The sequence below is a fragment of the Mchenga conophoros genome, linkage group LG4, assembly GCF_057382185.1.
Source record: "Mchenga conophoros isolate Kocher_MC1m ecotype Shallow Benthic linkage group LG4, M_conophoros_male_GT1.1, whole genome shotgun sequence".
In the NCBI taxonomy this organism is placed as follows: Eukaryota; Metazoa; Chordata; class Actinopteri; order Cichliformes; family Cichlidae; genus Mchenga; species Mchenga conophoros.
In genome coordinates, this window is record NC_140529.1 from 7,050,948 (window position 1) to 7,077,935 (window position 26,988).

General features: G+C 42.0%; 2 protein-coding genes and 1 pseudogene across 3 annotated transcripts in view; 2 read left to right on the forward strand and 1 right to left on the reverse strand.

Moving 5' to 3' along the window:
- Positions 1–7,219, reverse strand: part of LOC146575425 (beta-1,4 N-acetylgalactosaminyltransferase 2-like) — a 50,611-nt gene extending 43,392 nt beyond the window's left edge. The window contains exon 1 of one of the 2 annotated variants that reach the window (XM_085270143.1): positions 7,029–7,219. The gene's annotated coding sequence lies outside the window, so the exon portion shown is untranslated. The remainder of the gene's footprint in view (positions 1–7,028) is intronic. The other variant, XM_085270142.1, reaches the window with a different exon arrangement.
- Positions 4,178–11,736, forward strand: LOC146575427 (uncharacterized). Its single transcript, XM_085270144.1, has 6 exons — positions 4,178–4,218; positions 9,474–9,540; positions 10,205–10,365; positions 10,609–10,744; positions 10,944–11,437; positions 11,619–11,736. Exons 1-6 carry the CDS (start codon positions 4,178–4,180, stop codon positions 11,665–11,667), a joined length of 948 nt encoding a protein of 315 aa, XP_085126270.1. The 3' UTR covers positions 11,668–11,736.
- Positions 11,737–23,209: 11,473 nt separating this feature from the next.
- The window catches only part of LOC146575428 (beta-1,4 N-acetylgalactosaminyltransferase 2-like), a 56,447-nt pseudogene continuing 52,668 nt past the window's right edge, over positions 23,210–26,988 (forward strand).

The window sequence follows — 26,988 nt, forward strand, 5'->3', positions numbered from 1 at the left end:
TCAATTGCTCTGAGCTCCTTTGATCAGCTCCATCACCTAGTGGGGGTGGGGGGTCATAGTTTGGTCACACCTTCGCTGTTGTGATTGTTGTGGGGGTAGGGAAAGGCTTAGGGCGTCGGGGGGTTCCCAGGAGCATTTTCCTTGGAGGGCTCAACCTGGGGTAGCGGTCATGGCCTATTAAGGGCTCTGTTGGCTCTTAGGTGACGGTTTCCTCGTGGCTGCGTGCAGCGGGGCTAGGGGAGGGTCTGTGCTGACGGACGTGGGTTAATGACCTGGTAGCCTGGCTGCCCCTAGGTGGGTCCGGGACGGGCGTGAGGCTCTGGGGGTGCTCCATCTCTGGGCTGGGGCCCTGGCTGGGCCTCGGGGGCCTGGGTCCTGGATGATGTGTTGCCGGCGTTGTGGGCGGGTGGGTGTATGGGGGCCCGCCAGTGCATCGAGCCACCTGGGGGCTCTTCAACTGGTGGTGGTGGTGGGGTCCCGGGCTCTGTGGGGCTGGGCGGCGCTGCTATGATGGGCCTCAGTCCAGATGGGCCTGGGCCCCCTTTCCCTGGCGGGTTGCAGAGTATGGGGGTGCCTACTTGGGTCAGTGGGGGAGCTGGCCCCAGGGAGGGGTCACTTGCCCCTCCCTTCCTTCCCTCCTCATCTCCAGCTGCCTCCCTCTTCCCGCTCCACCACAATCACCCACACATGCAGGGCCCTGGGGTAAAGGTGTGTCACCAGGGTGCAGGGGAGGCATCCCCCCCTCTGTCCCCTTCTGGCTGCCTGTGCCTCAATTTTATCTCACAACTTAGACATTCACATTACTCACACTCTCATAACACATACATATAGGACCTTGGGGGTGGGCACGATACACGGAATACAAAAGACCATCAGGGCGTACAATCTCACCCCTGGCGTCATTGCCCACCTCTATCAGGGAGAGCTATGCGCTTACCTGCTGCTCTCTGGCAGGTAGCTCCATGCCCTCCTGGATTTTAAATGCACCTTAGAACACACATGCATCAACACTACATATGAGCGGGCGGAGGGAGGTTTGGAGTCTTCTCACACCCCCCGTTCTCTGCGGCCTGCTGGAGCGGGGGGGCTAGGAGGAGGAGTTTGCCGTCCGACTGGGGTTTGGAATGTGGGCCCTCCCTGCTGCTGCGGAGTCTGTTTCTCCCCACCTAAGGGAAAAGGGTAACACCACCTCGGCCTGGGTGCAGTTTCCCCCTCCAGGGGCAAGGGTACCTAGACCCGGGGCTTAGAGTACGCTTGGGGAGTGTGATTGTGTGTACAGTGTCTCTCTATGGAGCTTACAAACAAAAGCGCCTGGACTTCTTTAAGTTGCTTGAAGATGTTTCACCTCTCATCCGAGAAGCTTTTTCAGTTCTAAAGTCAAATGGTGAGGAGTCAAGGCTCAAATGGTCAAGGCTCAGCGGGCACCACACTATAAAGGAAAAGAAAGACAATGCAGGAAATTTCACACCTTGCTTTCAAAAACACACACTCCTCATCCTGATCCTACACAACCCACAGAAGAAAACACACCTGAAGACAGTCAAGAGCAATGGGTAAAGAACTTTTCAGCCCGGAATCTCACTGAACCTGAAAAGAGAGTATTAGCCAAAGGACTCAATTTTGCCATTTCTCCACAACAGTTGCCCATAGTGGACCTCATCACAGCCACAGAATCTGCCATACGGATTAATAAATTATCACAGACAGAAGCAGAGCAAATCAGGATGAAAGTCTCAGCCACCCTCTCCAATGCCAAAGTCCCTCCATCCAACCTCACAATACAAGAAAAGAAGGCCGTCGCTTCCCTGAGCAAAGACCACAACATCACTGTTTTACCAGCTGATAAGGGAAGATGCACCGTGGTCCTAAACACTACAGATTACCACACAAAGATCACCACTCTCCTCAGTGACAACAATACCTACGAAGCCTTAAAGCGAGACCCCACAAGCAGCTACAAAAAGAAAGTTATAGCTTGCCTTCAAGACTTTGAAAAGGACAAAATCATTGACCGCCTTACATATCACCGCCTTTACCCAGGGGATGCCATACCCTGCATTTACGAACTTCCTAAAATCCACAAGGAAGCTGTCCCACTCAGACCCATAGTCAGTAGCATAAACTCAGCAACTTATAACATTGCTAAACACCTTGCTACCATCCTTGCTCCTCTCGTGGGGAACACCCCACACCACATCAAGAACTCCACCGACTTCACCGACAAGGTCCAGAAACTTACCCTGGATCCAGATGAAACCATGGTGTCCTTTGATGTAGTCTCTCTCTTCACTTGCATACCCACCACGGAGGCCGTGGAGACTGTCAGAAAACGACTACAAGAAGACAGCTCCTTGGAGGACAGGACCAACTTCACACCCCATCAGATTTGCACACTGTTAGACCTCTGCCTCACCACTACATATTTCAAGTACAACGAAGGCTTTTACAGACAAAAACATGGCTGTGCCATGGGCTCCCCCATGTCACCTATTGTAGCCAACCTTTACATGGAGGAAGTGAAAAGGAAGGCTCTTGGCTCTTTCAAAGGAAGAGTACCCAGCCACTGGTACAGATATGTAGACACCTGGGTCAAAATCAAGACACAAGAAGTGGAATCCTTCACTGCGCACATTTACGCTGTGGATAAAAACATCAAGTTCACCAGGGAAGACACAAAAGACAACTGTTTGCCTTTCCTGGACTGCGCCATGCACATTGAAGAGAACGGCAACCTCAACATCGAAGTTTACCGGAAGCCCACACACACGGACCAGTACCTCCTCTTTGACTCCCATCACCCTCTGGAACACAAACTTGGAGTAATCAGGACCCTACACCACCGGGCAGAACATGTTCCCTCTAAGCCTGAAGGAAAAAAGAAGGAACACACACATGTAAAGGAAGCACTCAAAACGCGCGGCTATCCTAAATGGGCGTTCTTAAAGTCAGCAAAGAGGCACAGAAAAGAAGACCAGACACCAGCGAGGGAGGATAAGAAGGACAGACGCAACAACATTGTCATCCCCTATGTAGCCGGTGTATCAGAAATACTTAGGAGTTTTCATCCCGGTGCATTTCAGACCCAGCAACACGCTAAGACAAAAACTGGTTCACCCGAAAGACAAAACGCCAAAACACAGACTTAACAATGTGGTGTATGCTGTACAGTGCAGCGAGGAATGCTCAGACCTCTACATTGGAGAGACCAAACAGCCACTTCACAAGCGCATGGCACAACACAGAAGAGCCACCTCCACAGGACAAGACTCAGCAGTCCATCTGCATCTAAAGGTCAAAGGACTGAGAACCTTCACAGAGATAAAGGACACTCTTTCGAGGATGCCAATGTCCACATTTTGGACAGAGAGGACAGATGGTTTGAAAGAGGAGTGAAAGAATCCATCTATGTCCACTGTGAGCGACCATCTTTGAACAGAGGCGGGGGTTTACGACACCAACTCTCTGCCATCTATAATCCAGTTTTGAGATCCCTTCCCAGACGCCTTAACGCCCACTCACATCCTGGGCCATCTGACCTCAGGAATTCGCATGATAAGGTGGGGCCAGGTTTCACAATGAGCTCACCTTAAACTCTGGCTGATTGGGACACACACCCAGTTTCACACCTTGGCTCAGGCGATTAGAGGATCATCAGGGGTCCTTTTGTCCCTCTGTGGGGGGTCACTCCCACTAGGTTTATATCTGGGACTCTCCACCATTTGACCTTAGAACTGAAGAAGCTTCTCGGATGAGAGGTGAAACATCTTCAAGCAACTTAAAGAAGTCCAGACGCTTTTCTTTGCAAGCTCCTTTGACTACGATGACCTGGATGACTGAGAACCTTCCCAGACATAGTGTCTCTCTATGTCTGTCTCCACATTGGGTGAGTGTTGAGTAATTGCATATGAGAGCATGAGGGTGGGGTCACTCTGGCACAGCTGGCTGCCAGCGGAGCTCACGGGCGCGTCACTGCAACTCCCCCTGGCTTCTGCTCCGCGGCTGCTGAGTGAGCTCTCATCTGGGGCTCTCCTCAGCTCTTACTGGGACAGTGGCGCGGCTGCCCCTCTGTTGGTCTTCCTTGGTCTCTGGATGTCTGGAGTTTTGATGTCCTCCATACCTGCTTCATGCCCTGGTGGACGGGGCTGTGGCTCCCCCACACCCTCTAGCAGATCATTACATGAAGGAACCTTTTAAAAACAAGCGCGTTCATGCTCACAGGTATACTCACGGGTGCTCACACACACAAACTACACCCTTTTTGGCTCCTACCTCAAAGCACACTGTGCACTGTCGATCTTGCATGCTGCACAATAATGTTTACTATTTAGTATTTACTTTTTTCTTTCTCAACAGGTGATCCAGGTGATTGATATATGTATTTTTTTTGTCTGCTTATTTTGTTGGTTTTTGTTTTTTTCCCTTCATCCCCGTCCCTCTTCTCTGCTGTTTTTCCCTCTTTCTTTCCCTCTTTTCCTCATTCAAGTCTGTCCCGTATCTAACAAGTGAAAACAAAAAATAAAATAAACAATAAAAGGTGAATCAAATAGATCATTACGGCAAGGCTGGGATGGTCCATTTGGTAAAGTAAATCTGTTGGGCATCTTTCTTCGCCTTTAGACAAGAATTCTGATGGCAAAAAAACCAAACGGGACAGGCAAAAAAAAGAAAAAGGAAATAAGCTTGACACAACACACCTATAATGCACTCTGTCCTCTCACACCTGGACAACAACAACACCTACGCCAGAATGCTGTTTATAGACTTCAGTTCAGCATTCAATACAATCCACCCCTCACAACTCATCAGGAAACTGACAGACCTGGGTATCAGTTTCCTCATCTGCAAATGGTTACTGGACTTCCTGACCAACCGCCCCCAACATGTCCGGCTGGATAACCGCTGCTCATCTACCATCAAAATGAACACCGGTGTACCACAAGGCTGTGTGATGAGCCCTTTCCTCTACTCCCTCTTCACCCACGACTGCAGACCTGCTGGTGGTTCCAACACCATCATTAAGTTTGCAGATGACACCACGGTGATTGGCCTCATCAGTGACAACGATGAGGCCGCCTACAGGGAGGAGGTGGATCGTCTGGCTGAGTGGTGCGACAGAAACAACCTGCTGCTTAACACCGAGAAGACCAAGGAGCTCATCGTGGACTACAGGAGGAATGCTGACCCACATCCACCCATCCACATTAAGGGGACGGCTGTGGAGCGTGTGAGCAGCTTCAAGTTCCTGGGAGTCCACATCTCCGAGGATCTCACCTGGACGACCAACTGCTCCAAGCTGGTCAAGAAGGCTCACCAGCGCCTCTTCTTCTTGAGGACCCTGAGGAAGAACCACCTGTCCTCAGACATCCTGGTGAACTTCTATCGCTGCACCATCGAGAGCATCCTGACCAACTGTATAACAGTCTGGTACGGGAACTGCTCTGCCTCGGACCGGAAGGCGTTGCAGAGGGTCGTGAAAACTGCCCAGCGCATCGCCGGAGCACCACTTCCTGCCATAAAAGACATCTACAGGAAGCGGTGTCTGAAAAGGGCTGGGAAAATCATCAAAGACCCCAGTCACCCATCACATGGACTCTTCACCCTCCTGCCCTCTGGGAGGCGCCACAGGAGCCTCCGGACTAAGACCACCAGGTACCGGAACAGCTTCTTCCCCACAGCTGTCAGACTCCTGAACTCTGCCTCCTGACATCTGACCCACGTTAAACTCATGGACTGAACATACACACACCCACAATGGACAACTGTACCCTCAAACACAATAATAACATGGACTGAACCACCACTCACAACCACTAGCACTTTATATAGCCTCTGTAGAAACTATCTACACCCTCACTTATCTTAACTGCACTACTGTATAGCTCTGTGTAAATAATCATTCTGTACATTCGATAATCTTTAATCCTACAACTGTTTACAACTTGCATAGTTCCCATTTCTGTATAGCTGTATATCCCAGATTCTGTAAAGTTATTTATTTCATATTCTGTATAGTTTTTCATATTTATATCCTGTTCATATCCTGTACATAGCTTGTACTCACTACAGCCTGTACATACTTATAGTTATAGAATATTCACAACATACTTCATACCGTGTACATTATAACATACCATAATAGACCCATTTCTGTAATATACTCACATATCTATATTATTGCTAATATATATTGTAATATATCTATATCACTAAAGCACTTCTGGATGGATGCAAACTGCATTTCGTTGCCCTGTACCTGTGCATGTGCAATGACAATAAAGTTGAATTCTATTCTATTCTATTCTATTCTATTCTATTCTATTCTATTCTATAAGCTAGTTTTGAACAGAACATTACACACCACATACCTCCATGCTTCAGTGACTGCAAATAACATTGTATTTGCTAAAGAGGTGTGTCTTTTCTTCTTTATAGGCTTTAATCCTCTAACATCTTTTAAAAAATACTCTCCCGAGTCTCCACAGATGAGGGAAACAATAATGATCAACATAATTTACATCAACAAAACAAAAACTATTTGCAGTTTTACTTTTTTTAAGGCACACCATGATATTAAGGTTTAAAAAACTACTTTTATTATTGTGGCTGCATATTTATTGGAGAAAGACAATTCATATGAAATAAAGATCCAGGAATTTAGTTTTAAGGTGAAACCTCAGGGGAGAGCCACTCTCTCTTGCTTGCCTCAGTGATACAACTTTTTATGTGTAATCACCATCTTCTGAAGCTTGTTTTCACCATGTTTACGTCCCTAAATGACTGAACAGATAGGTTAAATAGCTGTCAAACAGGTGTACCTAATAAAGTATATAAATATAAATGTATGGGCTCCTTTCCCTTTTGTGCTAAAGAACAATTTTCATAATGAAACGAACTAATGAATACCACAGCGCCAGAATCAGAGAGTATCGGAAAAATTAAAATGAACATAACTTATTTATTTAATTACAAAGATATTGGGTTTTTATTCTTATGGTATGACAAAAGTATAGAAAAAGCAAATTTCCTACCTCTTCTTCCAGCTGTTTATGGAGCCACAATAATTAAAAAAAAATTATTAGCGAGTGAAGAAAAACTGTTCTTGGAAAGCTTGAACAACTTCTAACAAAATCTATGAAAGGTGCAGTGTTTTTCTTTTGAGTTAACTGGTATCACAGTGGACAATAAAGCATTAGATAAAGACAGGAGGCGGAACCACTGAGCAAGGTTGGAAACAGCAGAAAAAAAGCTCAACCAACTGGTACATGCACAGATCTCCACCCTTCATTAACAGAAATAAAAACCAAACAACAAAACCAAACAAAACAAAGAGAGGTAAAAATATGTGCAAGTAAAACGCCTGCATTTAATCATAAGTTTCTCAAAGAGGGAGTGCAAGTAGGAAACTTGTCCATAGACAATTTACTGTCCATAGATTTTACACTACTTTTATTTATTTATTGTGTGGATGCCTGAATTTTTTTTGCAATATTTTTTGCCCATTTCTGCCATATCATCAGTGGCATCACTGATTTTCCCTGCCGGGTTGACCTGTGTTTTAGCTCAGTGAGTTGAGCATCCGTTCTCAGACTGGGAGGCCCGGGTTCAAATCCCGCTTATGGCAACATTTCTTTCAGTTAACAGTTAAACTTTTTTAACTCTCTTCAACACAAATTTCAGCTTTTTCACCCCTTTTCATTAGAATTTTAAGTTTTTTCACCACTTTTCAGCACAAATACTAGCTTTTTCAGCTGTTTTCAGCAAAAACCTCTTTTCAGCAGAAATTCTGCTGATTGAACTCTTTTCAGCAGAAATTCTACTGATTCATCTCTTTTCTGCAAAGTTTTCAGCCTTTTCACCTCCTATCAGCACAATTCTCAGCTGTTTCTGCTCATTTCAGCAAAATTGTCAGTCACTCCACCTCTTCTTTGTGAGAATGACTTTGGCTCAGTGAGATGAATCCCACTTATGGCAACATTTCTTTCAGTTAACAGTTAAACTTTTTTAACTCTTTTCAACACTGATTCATCTCTTTTCTGCAAAGTTTTCAGCCTTTTCACCTCCTATCAGCACAATTCTGAGCTGTTTCTGCTCATTTCAGCAAAATTGTCAGTCTCTCCACCTCTTCTTTGTGAGAATGACTTTGGCTCAGTGAGATGAAAAGCGGCTTTGAGACTGGGAGGCCTGGGTCCAAATCCCACTTATGGCCCACATTTCTTTCAGTTAACAGTTAAATTTTTTAAAACTCTTTTCAACACAAATTTCAGCTTTTTCACCTCTTTTCAGCAGAATTTTCAACAAAAGCGATTGAGAACCACCAAAAGGCACTTCGGTTATGAGTCTCCAGATGAGCCCATACAAGATGCACTTAAAAAAATGGAAACCACATTTTTTAATGTGGTAGTGGATACAGCCATCTCTTCACTTGATGAGAGTGAAGAGATGGCTAGCCCGATGTCCTGGGGCTAGCGATTTTTCCAGGCTACCAAAATCTATCTCTGCCCTGCCCGTCGGGCTATCGTAGGAAGGAAAAATATATGTCTATGCTTTTGCATTCTTTCGGAAATGTAGCTGGGTAATTATGTCATTGGCATCGGTGAGCCACTGTCAATATGTGACATATTGAAATCGCGTTTGAATTTGCGCTTGTTTTTTTGCTTTCACTTTGCAATTATGTGTTATGCAACTGTGTATAGAGAGCGACAGCACTGATTGGTGAGTGATGATAATTTGCGCACCAATTCCTCTGACATCGTCTTATCAATCGTTAGCTTACTATGCAAACATGACTAGTGAAATCTCCTGCAGCAAACTTAAACATGTGAGAGGTTGATCGCGCAGAGAATCGCTGAGCGTTATGTGAGTGCGTGTGTAAAAGCAGCAGGATTTATATTTTAGTTCTGCTGAGCCAAATAAGACAGGTCAGGGTGAAGAAGTGACAGCCAAAGAAAAGGTTACCACAAAACGGAAAAGTTATGACAAATCAGACTATAAGGCAAAAAGAAAGTGCAGCTTTATGGTTTCATGGACAAAAGAATTTCTGTGGCTGCAATGACGAGCTAAATAACCAGGGCTGCACATAAGTGGTCCGCAGGTGCGCATTCGCTGTCAAAACAAAAGACACGCACAAGATAAGAAGTTGCAACGCGTGTTTGCGTACATAGGATTTTCTGGAGGAGGACAGACATTTGTTTAGAACCCTTAAAGATGTCGAAGAAGCTCCTTTAAGCAATTACTTTGGTTTTCCTCCACCTCCAAAGAAATGTCAGAAGGAGTCCGAACCACAAAAGAAGCGCGTATTCTCGGAAAAGTATAAAAAAAAGTATATAAAATTAACCCTTATGTTTGCCTAACTACAACAATTTTGTCTATGAAAGCATTCTGTGTAGGGGTTTGGATAGTGTTCTGCTGTCTGCATCTCAGTATTATTAGTTATCACTTGCTGTTGTTTATGGTATCTAATATTTATATTTCAGAGCTATGGCCCAGCAGCATGACCATTTCAACAAAGATGTTATACTACTTCCAACTCCATCATGGGGAGTAGAATCAGAATCAGAATCAGAATCAGAAACTTTATTGTCATTGTCATGAGAACAACGAAATTAAGAATGGTCCCCGATCATTGCATCATCCCTAGCAATATCAAAATATAAATAAAACAATAAAATTCAATAAATAAAATAGATAGAATACTTAAAATACTAATAAGATATAACAGTAAAACATTCACATACATTCCCACACACATGCTTCAGACCGTGCATAGATTAACACAAGAGTGGCGTGATGGACATTTTTTTGTAGTATTCAGATGTGTTATTGCAGTTGGATAACAGCTGTGTTTGAGTCTATTAGTCCTTGCTCTGATTGCCCTGTACCGTCTGCCTGAGGGCAACAGTTCGAACAGGGAGTGGCCAGGATGTGAGGTGTCTTTTATGATGTTTTGGGCCTTTTTAAAACAGTGGGCGTTGTGTAGAACTTCCAGTGTGGGGAGAGGGCAGCCAGTGATCTTTTGGGCGGTGTTAATGATCCCTTGGAGTGCTTTCCTCTGAGCCCCTGTGCAGCTAGTGTACCAGATGCATATGCAGTAAGTTAGAACACTCTCAATGGTGGCTCTGTAGAAGGACACCAGCAGTCTCTGTGTGATGTTATTCCTCCTGAGAATTCACAGGAAGTACAGTCTCTGTTGGGCCTTTTTCAGCAGCTCAGCAGTAGTAGTGTAGTGTGCAAACAAGGTTCAAAATTACGGTTACACAAACATGGGCACATCCTCAGTGCTTTTGAATTCCAGAAGACCTGGGACAACCAAACTGTCGTGAAACACCTCAAGGAAAGCTTTGGTGAACGCATTCCAGAGGATGTCAGGTAAAATACTATTGTTTATTGTTACTGTGTGTATTCATGTAATGACTTGTACTTAAAGATAATATACCAAAGTAAAGAAGTTTAAAATATTATTCATCATTATAAAAACATATGACTATACCAGTAGAATTTAAGTCATAAAAGCATACACACAAACAGAACAATATATAATAAAATATTTAACCAATACTTAAAATATTTAACTAATTAGCAATTGCTGTTGTCCCTATTTATTTTTTGTAGCCTCGAGTTTCTAATGGCTTGTGGCAATAAGCTGGTGTCTCCAAAGCTCCAAGTGGGTCAGGAGCTGAATGGGATGCTGATCCTAAAGGTTTTTAAAACCAAAGCCCTCTATGTAAGGCCATCAAGGACACTTTTAGTAAGTTACTAAAAGAACGAAAAGTAATCATGATTTGGGAAAAAACATGTCAACAATTGGGCTTCTAGCAAAATAGAATATATTTATTTAAAACAAGTGTTTGGGAGCAATCAATATTGATATTTCTTATTTTAATCTTTTTAAGATAAGCTATAATTACTTGCTTTTGATATATGTTTTTGGTCTTTTTCTGTTGAAGAGTGAATCAGATGAAGACAAAGATCCTTCCCACATCAGCTCCAAATCAGCATTAAGCAGTTGTGCAACTGATAAGGACAGTGACAATGATTGTTTTGAAGTTGATAGTTCAAAAATCCAACAAGACATGAGCAGCCAAGTCACTACAAGGTTAAGAAGTCATGTTAAAGGTGATAACCCTGGCACTAGCAGTGATGAAGAAGATGATACTGGGACCAACTGTATTCGAAGGAGTGTTGGTAAAAGGCAACGGGCAAAGCAAGGAAGTGATGGGAACAGCATTTGTGATGAAGGCTACATGGCAAGACGTGATGACAAACCTAGCACAAGCAGTCACAGCAGAGATTTCAATGCAAGAAGTGAAGACATCCCTGCCATGAGCGTTAAAGATGACGATTATTCTTCATATTTAACTCTCGTGGCATCGCTTTCTGGCGATTCTTCAGATGATGAGGATTTAAATCAAGCTATAATTGCGAGCTTGGAGAATCAGATGTGAGTAACAAACATACAGAATTTGAGTTTGAGACATAATTTGGGCTTTCCAGAATTGTCAAATCAATATAAACCTTTAAAGCTTTAACTCTCTATGATCAGTGTGACACATATTCTCAAATTCTGTAACATGACTACATGGCTGATATATTTTATTTTCTGTTTTATTTTCTTTTTTTAGTGCAGAAAAAGTCCCTGTTCAAGAGATACTGCTGGAACTATCGAAATGAGCACAAAACAGCAGTGCAAATTTAATATAAATCGCTCTGCTGTGTGGGAGGGAGCCTTGCGTGGTTTTCAAAGGCTATCTTATGATCCCAACTTGATGATCTGTGTGAAATTCTCAGATGATATGGGGAAAAATGAGGAAGGGGTTGATTTAGGTGGGCCGAGGAGGGAATTCTTGAGACTATTGATGGACACCATTGCCAGGTCAGCCATGTTTGAGGGGAAAGAAAACTGCAAGAACTTGGCTCTTGACAGTACTGGTAATTACCTATTTTTCTAAGATTAATAGTGGGAACTGTTTAACTGATATTTATTTTTACAGGCAACATTACTGACAGTTTTGCTTTTCCTTTTATTCTGTTGCTTTGCAGCTCTCAGAGGGGACTGGTACTACATCTCTGGGAGAGCCATTGCAGTACATGGTGGTCCACCACCTAACTTTCTGTCACCAACAGTATTTTCCCTTCTGGTTGGAAATTCAGCAAATCCAGCCCTGGAAGACATAGCTGACCTGGAACTCTTTGAAAAAGTCCGAAAGGTCTCTATATGTTTATTTTATAAATCTTATAGTGAATTGAAAATAGTTTGTGTTCCAGTTTTCTTTTGCAGGGAATGTTTATCCGGATCAGTCTGGCCATTGCTGAATGCCAAGTTTTTATATTTTGCTGCTATATTAAACTAAGATTCAGTAGATAAGGGTAGACGAAAGAGTATATTTTCTCATTTTTTAAGCACATTGTAAACATATTAAAAAAATATGTGTAGTCATTTGACTTCCAATGTACGCGCGGGCATATTGTGATTGTGTAGACCACTGGTGGCTGGGTTCCTTCTAATAGGTTATAAGACTACTGAGTAACTTCCATAACAAGCCCTTCCTCTGCTCTTTGTGATGCTAGATATCTCAAAGTACAACCCTTGAGGACCTTGAAAAGTCAAAAGAACCTCTGCTTGATTACTTGGCCAATGCAGGATGCCTGAGGCCTATGCGTTCACTAAGAGACAGGGATCTGCTGGTACATGATATTGTCATGTTTCAGGTCATACACAGGGTTCAAGGTCCATTTCAAAGGTATTTTGGTATTCTGTGTTTTTCAGATTAATTAAAATGGTGATAAAAATCTTACCCATTAATCAAAATGGCCAGTTAATAACCTAGTATAACTGATTGTGCCAAATTGATAATATACAATTAACTTAGAAGCATGAAATTGCAGAATTATTGAATAAAATTTCTTTGTGCTGTTTATCCAGATTTTGTGAAGGTCTGAAAACTCTTGGGGTTCTCGAGAAAATGAGGAGGCATCCAGACAGTTTTCGCCCTCTGTTCTGCTATGAGCCACATATGCTGACTGCTGACCAGGTGGATGATCTTTTCAACATTCATCTATCTCCAGAAGGAAGCAACAGAAGAGCTGCTGAGGAGATGGTTGTTACCTTCTGGAGAGACTATCTCCAAGATGCAGAAGGTAATTGTCACTTTAGTGCACAATAAATAGATATAACGATTTATAGGTTAGCATTTCTGAAATCTTTATTTTAAATAGCATACTCAATAACAATAACACCACATTACCCTCTTGGTTGTAGTAACATTTCTACATAGTTCTTTGAGACTATTGAAAGATGAAAAGCATGCTCTATAGTCATTGCAATAACAGTCATTAAGATTCTTGCTTTAGATTTGTACTCACTGACAATTTATGTTGGCCAAATGAAATAACCTTTTAACACTTTTTTCCTTCTCTGTTTTATGCAGAAGAAGAAGGACCTTCCAAATTACAGAAGATATTGGCCTTTGCAACTGGAGCAACTGCGGTGCCACCTATTGGCTTTTCCCCAGCACCCTCGATTGAGTTCATTCATAGAGGAGACGATGACTTCTCTTCTACACCAATTTTCCCTCTTGCCAACACGTGTGTTAACTGCATTAGGCTGCCACTGCATGTTTCATACCAGCTGTTCAAGGAGAAGTTTGATTTTGCATTAGGTAACACTTACGGCTTTGGCAGGGTATGAACACATTATGCTGGAGGAGTTTGCGTGTTTCTCTTTTGTATTGGTCTCTCTATTGATTCAAAGTGAGTATTGAGTATTAACTTGTTAAGGTTTTAATATTTCCAAATTTACCTGCCTCAGTCAAATTGATGTTTTAAGACATCAATTTGACAAGAAGTGATTGTTCTTCAGGATTCATACAGGTAGATACCAATTGTTTAACAGCTCGTCAGAAGTTAATTTAGATTGTTGAGTTTGAATATAAAAAATTTGTGTCACTTTACTCATTTCATGTGTATGTCCATCGGTTTTTGATTTGGTTGTCTTTGTGTCTGTTTATTCTTCTGCCTGTGTCAGTTTCTGTTTGACAACAGAGCTGTCATTTTATCATTTTAAAGAAACTGGTTTCAATATGTTAGTTTCGATCACATATGTTTTCTGAAATGTTTTTTTATATATCTTTTTTTTATTTTTTGCAAAATATTTTATTTAATGTAGAAGGTGTAAAAGTGAAGAAAACACATCTATTCCATGATTTCCATCATTTTCTAATGGATTCACTTGTTGAATTATGTTCATTGCAGTCTCATTTATGTTGATGTCAATATCTGGAATAATGACATTATTGTTTGTTTGAAGTTCTGGTAATGGCCCTTCTTCATCAACGCCATAATAATTATCAACATGAAAAATGTCATTTATAAACGACAGGATTCCCACATTGTTTGTGACACCTGTATGCCACAGCTGAAGAGGGGTCTGTCCTCCTTGTGTAGAGAGACCATGGTTGTTCCACTGATTGACAAATTCTGTTAATGCTCTTTCAATCCTTGGCAAATAAACATAATGCAGACAAAAAAGATGTAGCTCATTCAGTGAATCCAACATACCCTGTTCTTCCATAAAGTTAAAGATATTTATAAAGTGTCTTGATACAACTCTGTTGAGTTCTGCCCACAGTCTTTCAATTCTTTGGTTATGTACTGAAACACCTGTAATAACACTGCCTACTCCTCTTCTCTGTAACATAAAACGAGCAACCTGTATATTTTCCATACCATGATCACACCTGACCCTTAAGGGCAAACCAAAGTTTTGTATTCCTTCCAAAAATAATGACAAGACACTTGAGGCTCTGTTATTGGATAAGCAACGTAAGTATATGATAGTTCGGCTGAAGCCATCAACACAGCCATGCAGGACCAAGCGCCATCTAATCAACTTGTGGTTGCCGTCAAAATGCCTGTTGAGAGATCAGAAAGCATTACTACAGTTCCACATGTTTGTTCATATTATTTAGTAGTGAATTCCTGACCCTGTACTTAAACAAAAACTAGAGGTTTCATTTTGTACATTTACTTCAACAACAGCACACCTCTGTCTCTCACACACACACACACACACACACACACACACACACACACACACACACACACACACACACACACACGTGCTTACACGTGCACACACATACACACAGTGGCATAAAATGTCTTTTTCCACACTACGTTTACCTGGCACAATTGATGTTAGAGATTAAAATTGTGATGTAAAATAAAGGATTAAACAACTCAACAGTATATACATTAGACAACATCTAAATTGATGTACTATGAATCCCCCAAATATTTAACATACTTATATCGATTTCAGTTTTTTTGGTTATTGTTATTTTTTTTATTATTATTATCTTATGCTGATCATATAGATTAACTTCAGTAATGTTTTGAATGAAGGACCATTAATTTTGATGTATTGTGTTAATACTTTTAAACACAAGGCCTGACCATTTGTTTCAAACCAGTGAACTTACCATAAGTGGTTGGGGGCCTGAACACTATAGATCCTTCGCCTTATCGCATGACGACGTCTAAATGCACGTCCAATAGGATCCACTTCCTGTAGACTTTGTCTGACCCTCCAACGTTGAACTCTTAAGCCACGAGATCTCAGACTTCCAAGAATGTATACTTCCCCTGCATTTGGAGTGTTCTGTAGGATATCCGTCACAAGGCCATTCAGTTCTTGATTTGAAATATCCACATAGCTTAATGGCTCAACTCCCAAAGTTTGTCTGTGTCTGTACAGGGTTCTTCGACTTATTCCAAAGCATGATGCAATTCTCTGCCATGTCATACCAATGGAAACAAAGTGAGAAATCTGTTCAGCAGATATAGTGTATCGTGGCCGACCTGGATGACCACTCAAGGTGGTTGGGGGTAACAATCTGTGGGTCACATAAGCAGATCTCTGTCTAGCATCATATTCATGTAGCAAGCTGCAAAAGCATCTATACAAGGATTGTAGTAGGTTGGTGGCAACCCTATTATTGGGATCATATCGAGATACAGCAGCAAGAAATTCTGATAGAGTTCGTGTATGATCATCTAGCTCTCTATAAAGCCGCTCTTGTCTGATATTGTCCGAATTTTCATTTTGGAGCGCCCCAATACATTGCAGAGCACAAGTAAAAAATCTTTCAACATCTTCTTCATTGGTTCTCACCTCAAAAAACAAAGTATGTAAAAATTGACAAGGATCTGATGTAATTTCATTGTAGATGAGGTACTGTCAGACACAGTCTTTCCAGATTATACGGGCAGCTAGCATAGCATAGCATGCCCCGACTTGTTGCAATAGGCTGCTACCCTACAACAATGTTTGGATAGTCACTGATGAAGGCAAAAGATTTTTCAATTATACCTCTAACAGACTGTTGTAGACGTCACCGCGGTGTTAGCTGTGCATTAATGTGTTATTTGTTTTTCCTCACCTTCCTGTGCAGCTGAAATACCTTCCTGTTCAATTGAAATCCTCTTGGTTTTCATTAGTGTGTGTGAGAGCGTTTCAGTAGTGTGTGTGAGAGCGTTTCAGTAGTGTGTGTGAGAGCATTTCAGTAGTGTGTGTGAGAGGTAAAATTTCAGTTGTGTGTGTGAGAGTGTTTCAGTAGTGTGTGTGAGAGCGTTTCAGTAGTGTGTGTGAGAGCGTTTCAGTAGTGTGTGTGAGAGGTAAAATTTCAGTAGTGTGTGTGAGAGCGTTTCAGTAGTGTGTGTGAGAGCGTTTCAGTAGTGTGTGTGAGAGGTAAAATTTCAGTTGTGTGTGTGAGAGCGTTTCAGTAGTGTGTGTGAGAGCATTTCAGTAGTGTGTGTGAGAGGTAAAATTTCAGTTGTGTGTGTGAGAGCGTTTCAGTAGTGTGTGTGAGAGCATTTCAGTAGTGTGCGTGAGAGCATTTCAGTAGTGTGTGTGAGAGCGTTTCAGTAGTGTGTGTGAGAGCGTTTCAGTAGTGTGTGTGAGAGGTAAAATTTCACTAGTGTGTGTGAGAGCGTTTCAGTAGTGTGTGTGAGAGGTAAAATTTCACTAGTGTGTGTGAGAGCGTTTCAGTAGTGTGTGTGAGAGGTAAAATTTCAGTAGTGTGTGTGAGAGCATTTCAGTAGTGTGTGTGAGAGGTAAAATTTCAGTAGTGTGTTTGAGAGCGTTTCAGTAGTGTGTGTGAGAGGTAAAATTTCAGTTGTGTGTGTGAGAGCGTTTCAGTAGTGTGTGTGAGAGCATTTCAGTAGTGTGTGTGAGAGCGTTTCAGTAGTGTGTGTGAGAGCATTTCAGTAGTGTGTGTGAGAGCGTTTCAGTAGTGTGTGTGAGAGCGTTTCAGTAGTGTGTGTGAGAGCGTTTCAGTAGTGTGTGTGAGAGGTAAAATTTCACTAGTGTGTGTGAGAGCGTTTCAGTAGTGTGTGTGAGAGGTAAAATTTCACTAGTGTGTGTGAGAGCGTTTCAGTAGTGTGTGTGAGAGGTAAAATTTCAGTAGTGTGTGTGAGAGCGTTTCAGTAGTGTGTGTGAGAGGTAAAATTTCAGTTGTGTGTGTGAGAGGTAAAATTTCAGTAGTGTGTTTGAGAGCATTTCAGTAGTGTGTGTGAGAGGTAAAATTTCAGTAGTGTGTTTGAGAGCGTTTCAGTAGTGTGTGTGAGAGGTAAAATTTCAGTTGTGTGTGTGAGAGCGTTTCAGTAGTGTGTGTGAGAGCGTTTCAGTAATAATGTCCCTTACGGCACCTCATACTCACGCACACACACACACACGCACGCCTGTGGCCATCTCCCTTTACAACTCCTCCATCTAACACACTGTAAACACTGCAATAGGTAGACCCTTTTTACACACGCTCTTTTCCACTCTGTAATATTCTTGTCAATTTTCTTGATATGTATTTATAATCACCTCTGTTAATCCTCTGTTAAAAAGGTGCTTGTCTGAATGGCTCAATCCGGTCGTTAAATCTGACATCACTAGCCGTGTCTGGGCCTAAACTCCGCTGCAGGTCCATATATCAAACGATCACTATGGCATTACTGAGAGTTGAAAAACTGTCTAAAGTCTTTCATCTTTAATAAAATGATCAGCGTTCTGCTCTACCAGGTGTAACAGTTGAGTTTAACATCCAGGCATCCATGAAAACGGAATTTATGACATTTAACGGAGTTAGAAGTTAGCAGGGAGTTAGCTCGCTAGCTTCTATCTAAATACAATATAGCATGTCCTGACTGCGGGGTTTGGAAACAAATTAAAACGTACAGCTCTGCTATCACTTCCAACATAAATGAAGACAGAAAACAGCAGTGACGTTTGTAGGGTTAGTGAAGTTTGGCTAGCTGGTATATGATGTGCTACGTGACCGCTAGCGACACAGCTATGTTAGCATAATATAAACAAGCTAACTTTTTTCCACTCGATAAACGTTAACGTGAGTGTTCTCGGTGGTCAGGAACAAATGTAATCGCATGGCAGGATGCTGTAAAAGGACCAAACTTCAGCCAGGAGAACAACTGAGATAATCCATCCACAATACGAGGTTAGTCATTCATGCTGGGCTGTAGTTACATCCCAAGGTTTTAAAAACTGAGCTTAAATAAATGATTAACAGTAATAAAAGCCGAGGGAGGTCACAGTGATCACTGACTGTTTTAGGAGCTTTTTGAGATTAAATAGAAGAAAATACAAAACATTAAACATGTTAACAACACAAAAGCCATATTAAACGCAGACTACTTTAGGCCCGGAAGTAGGATTCGTCACGTCATCACTTAAACTATAGCATACGCGCCTGTATCTCTCATTGGTGTTAAAGCAGGGAAAACTTTTTGTTATCAAATGCTGAATTTATCCACTGCTGACTCTCCAGCTTGCAGGACAATAGGTGAAACGTTTGTGAAAACAGAGAAGAAAATAAATAAATAAATAAATAAATAAATAAATAAATGAAGACAGAGAGAGTCTGGTATGACCAAGCAGTAATCAGACAATAAATTTAGTTGGTAATATAATAAATTGTGAGATGTTTTCTGCTTGATTGATGCAGCACAAGTAATTTACTGTATGAAGGAAATTCTCTTTTGTGGTAATATTTTGAATGTGACCTGTCAACTTAGCGCATTATAAACTGATATGCAAATTAGTTGATACTAGATTTGGAAAAATGACTGGATTATAAAATAAGTGAATAAGATGTAACAGAGGGTTGTGTGTGGAGGAAGGTTTTATGGTGGCACACATCTGTTTACGTGGGAGAAAACTCCTTACGTGATATGACATTTAGCAATTTGCAAATTGTGATGTTTACAGAACTTTTATTTTGAAAGGTCGAATGTAAGGCGGAAGGACGAGATATAAAAAGGGAGACAACAGAAAACGGTAGATGAACAAGTTAATGCTGCAGACTGTGTTGCCGCTGCAAGCCTGAGAATTAAAGAATGGAACTGAGAAATACTGAAGGTGTCATCATTAATGTTTGAGGCATAAAGATGTAGCCGGATGGGCTACTCGCCCTTCTTTTTCTCTCTTTCTCGCTCGCTCTACCACCTTCGCTCTCTTTCCGCTGCACTGGCTCCTTGTATCGTGTGATTGGGTTAATTAGGAACCCACCTGCATATTGATTACAGGGTGGTGTTTACCTGTATAAAGGGAAGCCGTTTTTTTTTGTTGGATCATTCCTCCCGAGCTTCTGGTGCGATACAGCAGTAAATGCTGGCCTATTGGTTAATTTACCGATACGATCGGATTGTGTGACTGCTACAAGTAGGCCTCCTTTCGACCTCTGATTTCTCTCAAAAGTCAGTAACTAGTAGTCATAATTCTGCGGCCTGCTTCCTTCCCATACGGAAAAGAAATAGTAAAAACTTATATGTGATTACTCATGAAAGTGGCCACTTTCATGAGTAAATCATATAAGGCTTACATGATTTACTCATGAAAGTGGCCACTTTCGCATTACTTTCATACATTGTTTTAGTAAGTATCCAAAACATACAAGTTTCATTATATAATTTTTCAAGGGATCTTATATCTGTTTTCACACTTATATGCTTTTCATACAAGTTTCACACAAGACAGATTCAAACTTTATAAGATTTATATATATCTTTTCCATATGGGTTACTCCAGCTGTGGTGGAGAGACGCGTGAGTTGCGTTCACCGTACAGTACAGCGCCTCCAGTCTTGGGGTAAGCCGCTTATATTATAGCTGCTAGTATTTGTAAATTAGAGACGATTAAGGTTATTGAAGGAAACGGTTTCCAGGGCCTAATCCGTGGATCGGCTTCCTCCAAGGCGTGGACGTCTATCAGCAGAGAATGTACCTTCACCTATCAGCAGAGAATGTCCCTTAGTCTGTAACACAGTCAAATATATTCTCAAGTAATATTCAAGCATGCCATTCAGCGTGTTAGTACGAGCTCGGGAGCAGCTTGGGAGAACAAGAAAACAGAGACTGCTTTAGATTGTCTTCCCAAAGTGACTCAACTTTATTCACAAGTACAACAGTTTATATAGAGGGTAAAATTCATGAGACAGCAGATTTATCAGTTTAAACCAGTACAGACCAAGATAAGGCAGCGTCTTCCTGCCCTTGGGTGAAGAAGCATCCTTTGTGTAGTGTATCAGTTCAGCTACAATTGTGATTATCTCAGCGACATATTTTCAAGGCACAAAACAAAGAGTTCTTACATTAGTGAAATCTGAAACAAACCATTTGGCCTTCAACAGGCGTCTCCTAAGAGATTTAGAAACTAATGTAGCTGAGGGAGTGATCTCTGTGGTATTTCAACCTTGTACCAGCCTGTGATTCTCACACATCAATTCTTGGGTCAAAGAGAAAAATAACTAAAACAAAGGGGCCTTATTGAATGACAGAGTTTTCCTGCATAATGTCACTATAAAACAATATCCAGTAAATGCTCCCATGGTACTAAAATACCTAACAGTTATCTTTGCCTTTTTTTGTTTGTAGGGTTTGATTGCTGCCGCACGTCCTCAGGGACCAACTGCCTGATTTTAAGCAAAGAGTCGAGACGCCTGCCTAGCTGCTGTCTTGTCTTGCCCTGTTTTATCTTGTGTTCCGATCTGTTGGCCGTCCAGTTTTGTTCCTGCTGCTGGCCTCTCCTCGCCCCTGGGGGCTTCGGGTCTCACGTTAAGCCCCTTTTTGGACTATCGTTTTACTCCAGCTTTCGCGGCTGGTCGGGGCGATCTTCAGCTGCATATTGGGCTGGTGTTACAAAAACTGGTACCATCTCTCCCTTTCCCTCTTCCAGTTGTGGAGAGCTGCGCGAGACTGAGTAGGGCTACAGACAATCGGAACCAGCACCATCTGTGGGCTGGCTCGCAGAGCACGAGTGTTTCCAATCTGTGCTCTGTGGTGTGTATGTGGGTCTCAGTTTTCCTTTTAATTTCTTTTTTTTAGTATATAGAGAGCCTTTATGTCCCATGTTTTGTTTTTTGTTTTTTTTATCCTGTTTAATGTGTATATCTTGTGCTTTTATTTCAGTGAACTGAGGATCTACCAGCGGCCGTGGGACCTTAGGTGGCGGGTGGTTTTCCACACTTTTGTTGTACAGCACCAGGTTAATAGACTATAGTGGGTTTTTTTGTGTGGTTTTCTTTTGGTCCACCGCTGCTGGTAAGTCACAGTTGTATGTTTATTTTTTTGTAATTTGGGACACTATTTTAGACATTTAGTGCGCTGTCTTTGTTGTTTTGTTTTTATTTTTTTTTTAATAAATAAAATGGTGTTAATACATTGAGCCGGCCTCAGTGTGCATCCCTGAACCTGTGCAAACGTTGTTGTTTTTTAAGTTCATATTTCCTGGGGGCTAGAATTCCCCCAGGTGGCGTTGTCATTTTATTATTTCTTTTATAACCCCGCCGACCACTTGGTCACATAATTGGCGTTGGTCGACAGGATGCACATTTGAGGTAGATGTTTGGTCTTGTAAATAGTTTTTTTTTTTTTTTTTGCAAAGATCACAGTTCACCTGTTTGAAGGCTCTATTTGTTTTAGAGTGTGATTATAGACAAGACAGCAGTATCCAGGTAGGAGGAAGAGTAAAAGGATTTTAGCACCTTGCTGATTTAATTTTCCTTTTTTTGGTCAAAATTTATTATGGAGGAAGAATTGCAGCAACTTGGAGACTTGGTAGCGCAGTTAAAGGCAGATAATGAGCAATTGCGCCGGGATGGGGGCGCTGTGCTCGAGTCTGGTGGTGGTGCCGCGTCGTCCTCCTTCGTACCAGCTGGTTGCATACCAAATGTTGGTAGCCAGGCCGCCGTTACAGAGCGTTTGGTGGTGGTGCCTAGGGACCGTAAATGTCCCATGTTCAATGGCAGAACGGGCATCAATATAGCTGAATGGGTCGAAGAGGTTCAAGCGTGCATGCGTGCCCGGCACCTGTCTGTTGCTGATCAAGCTTTCTTTATTTTTGACCATTTAGAGGGAGAAGCAGGGGAGGGGATCCTGCTCGGGTGTTGACCATTTTAAAGGAACTGTATGGTAATGCGAAGTCCTATGTCACTCTGCAGCAGGCTTTCTTTTCGAGGAGACAGCCGGAGGGAGAGACTTTGCAGGAGTTTTCCTTAGCGCTAATGGCTCTGATGGAGCAAGTAAAACAAAGTGCACCTGATGGTAGGGCTGCTCGATTATGGCAAAAATGATAATCACGATTATTTTCACTGAAATTGAGATCACGATTATTTGACGATATTTATTTAACCCTTTAAGACCTACTATAGAACCAAGTCCACCAGAGCTTATATTATTTTTATTTATTTTTTTTACATGCTGTAGTGCCATTTGTGGGAGCATTTCAAGTTGCTATACATCAATACAACTGTTATAGCCCATATTTTAATAATATGTATGCATTAAGTGCATAGTAATTACATAAATTGCAAAAAAGTGCAATAAACTACAAAAAAAATTTGAAAATAGTGTGCAACACCACTGAAGTTTTTTTTTTAAACTCTCTTTTCAACCAACGGCAGTCACTCTCCAAATAACTTCTGCTTAGCTTTCCGAGCTTCCCTCGGGTCCTCTTAATCAGCGGTCTCCAACCTTTTTTGCGCCACGGACCGGTTTATGCCCGACAATATTTTCACGGACCGGCCTTTAAGGTGTCGCGGATAAATGAGGGAGGGGCTAATAATCGGCTCAGTCATTTTTAATAATCGTTGAAAGCCCAGATCGTAATCGTGATTAAAATTCGATTAATTGAGCAGCCCTACCTGATGGTATGCGTAACGCAGAGGTGTTGCTCCGAGACCAGTTTTGGAGGCCTTACATCAGTGTCACCAGTCTGCAGCCCAAGCCCCAGAGGACCCTGTCGGTACCGTTAAGGTACAGGGCCCGCGGGCTGTGCGGATACCTGGTGGCGTCATGCAGCTGGTGGCTACCACCTGTTTTCAGCAGTTGTCAGGTCAGGTTGTGCTTTTTGAGCCTTCTGAGTCCGGGTTGCCATTTGGGTTGCTGGCCTCTCCATGTTTGGTCCAGGTGGATAAGGGCGTTGCCTACATCCCAGTCACCAATGTGGGGACAGCTGAAGCTGTTCTCCACCCACGGACCCGTTTGGGAGTGATAAGGTCTGGGTCAATGAGACAAAGGAACTGGAAACCTACAGACTGTCACGGCTGCCGAGGCGAGCCGCGTGGTGTTGGAGGAAAGGAGGACTCAAAATGCAGGCGATGCCTGATGATTCGAGTGATGTTTATTTAGAGGGTGGTGTAGTGGCAAACAGGCAGCGAGGGATGACAGGGAACTAAAGAAACCTAACTGGAAAAACTAAATAACAAACCTGAGAACATACGAAACGGGGAGAAACTTACATAGAGACACACCTACATGCACACTCACTTACGTGCACTCACATAGACATACGGGTACGTGCACACACAGGCATTCACAGGCTGGTGCATACACACAAACACAGAGTTTGCAGCATACCATGGGGGGTTTTAGGATGGGGTCACTTCTACAAAACGGAGTGAAACAGACAAAGGGGTTGAGATCTGCAGAGGAATTCCGGGGTCCTGTACATCTCCCTTCTAGAAGGTGTAATCAATAAGTGTGGATTAATAAAAGTGTTGTGAATTGACTGCTGAGTCCCGGTGTTCTTTCTGGAGGCCTGAGGAATCTACAAACCGGGGGAAAACTGTTTTAAGGTAACAGTGTCTAACAAAAAACGTCTTTGCTGAAGTTGCAGCTGGTTTGGGCCATCATGAAACTCTAGTATAGTCAACACTGCGGTGGAAAATACTGCTGCATACTGTAAATCTGACCCTCTGTCAGCACTAATGTCTCAAATGGATTTCAGGTCAAAGTGCAAAAAACATTTGCATAATTACTAGTAAGTCTGATCTTGTAACATCTAAGGAGTCAAAAATATAGTGTCAGAGTTTCACTATATGTTACCATTGTGATCCCACATGGTGAAGATGGCTATTTCACCTCTGCCATTCATTCATGCAGTGCCTTGCTCTGTTTGACTCATTAGATCTGTTTATAAAGTAAACAACACCACTCACCTTGGCAGATGTTGGCAGGGAAGCTTTGAAATTCACTCTGGTTATGATCCATTTACATCAAGACTAAAAAGACACCAGTGGTGATTCAGAAGTTGATTCAAAACCTGCCACCAATGTCCTTAATGAAATAGATTGATAGCATTGGCATGCTATCCTACAAGTCATTTAAATTGTTCTACAATTCCTTCAGTACACAAAGCAGCAGCGTTCAAATGCAGTCTCATTTTGAATGACGGCTTCTGTGGCGTCCTCGAAAAGAACTGTACTGCACTCTTCGGCATAAGCGACTGCCAGCAGAAAAGAAACTTTCTCTGTTACAAAAGGCCTTAAACACATTTAATTAAGTACTGTACTCAAGTAAAAAATGTATATATCTGTACTTGACTTCCCATCTTAAGACACTTGCATACAGTAATCCAAAGCAGACGCCACAGACGAGCAGGATTAAACAAAAATTAACCTTTTTTGGGGTTTTTCAGTGAGTCAAAAGGCTACGTTCACACTGCAGGCGAAAGCGCATCAAATCCGATTTTTTTGACCCTATGCGACCCATATCCGATCATGGTCTGACAGTGTGAACGGCACAAATCCGATATTTTCAAATCCGATCTGGGTCACTTTCGTATGTGGTACTGAATCCGATACATATCCGATGTTTTAGAAAGCGACTGCTGTTTGAACGGTCAAGTCGCATTAAATCCGTTTTTTACGTCACTGACACAAGACAGACGCCAATTATCAGCGCCCGAGAAGACATCGCGAACGCTTCCTGGCCATCCCGTGTAGATGTCAGTGAAACTGTTGGGAAGACAACGTTGGAGAAACGTTAACATTTTATTTTTACTGTATAATCTGCAGAGTCTGACAGAAATCTGCAACTATCCTTTGAAGCAGCGCTCCTCTAAAACAGCAATAAGGATAATTATTAGGTTATTTACATTATTATGTAAATAACAAAATAACTTAAAGCAAAAATTGGGAAACGTAAAGTCCGAAGTCTTTATATTAAGGGCCATCAGTCAAACAATATTGTTTGCTCTGGGTCTAAACAGAGCGCGTTGTGTGTGACGTCTTCTTCTGTGCATGCGGGCCGCTTTGAGGGTTCACACTAGAGCACGTTTGCTGTCGCATTTTATTTGTAGTGTGAACGAGCAGACAAAAAAATCGGAACTGAGCATTAAGACCTGCAGTGTGAACGTAGCCTAATTCCAGTCAGTACGCTGAAAAAGTGTAATGGAAATGTGTTCATTCTGTTAGAATATACACGTTAATAAATGAATGTAATCCTGAAGAATCTCACTTAAACAATAAGTCATATATAATGTCTTCTTATATGTGTAACTTTTGTAAGCACAGATCTTTTAGAGCACTTAGCACCAGGTTGTGGAATGCTTTGCCTCATTACGTTACCTTGATTGCATTTATTCTTTTAAATAGCAGCTTAAGACTCATTTATTTAGACTGCATTATGTTTTATGTAAATGTGTTTTATATTATTTTGAAGCACTTTGTGATTCTTCTCCTGTGAAGACTGCTATATAAATCAATAAAGTAAAGTAGTTTTGTGATATCGCAAGTAAATGCTGGACTATCAATAATTTAAAATTGCTTAAAGTCAGTGAAGATGTTAAATAAAGCTTAATGTGCAGCTAAGCAATTATTTATATCTTTATATGCAGTGGTAAGGGAGCTTTCACTGCTTTAAGGCTTTTCAATGCATAGGTCAGCTTGTATGTCTTCTGAAAAAACAATTTTCACAGAACTAAACAAGAGAATGATTCTGTTGTTTAGTCAGAAAATCAACAGAATGACTGAAAAAAAACCCCCATCTCCTTAAAAAATAATCAACTTTCATCATGCACATTCTTTGGGTTGTCAATGAGCTGACTGGTGCAGACCCATACCAACCGTGGCCAAATTCGAACACTTTAAACAGAAAGAGCTGAAGAGCTGCGACAGGGAGCTGAGAGGAAGGGACTTCAGTGGCAATGATCAGTTTCTCATAGAGATCCTGGAGCGACGCAAGGCAGCGACCAGAACACCAGGCCATGGCTCTACTGAATTGGGTCATCTATCCACATTAATTCCATTTTCTTATGTTCTCCTTTCACTCTCTTTTTCTCCTGATTTAACAGAATTGTCTGCATAGGACAATTCTGTCACAGCTGCCGAGGCAAGCCGTGTGGTGTTGGAGGAAAGGAGGACTCAATTCGAGTGATGTTTATTTACAGGGTGGTGTAATGGCAAACAGGCAGTGAGGGATGACAGGGAAGTAAAGAAACCTAACTGGAAAAACTAAATAACAAACCTGAGAACATACGAAATGGGGAGATCAGAAGAGAGCCGCAGACGGGGAACACAGACGAACCGGAAACAAGCAGGAGAACACACAGGGCTTTAATGCACACAGCAGTACTCAGGGGATGAGAGACAGGAGGGCAACACACCTGGAAAAGTCAGAGCTGATGGGACAGGGGAAACGTAAACTGAA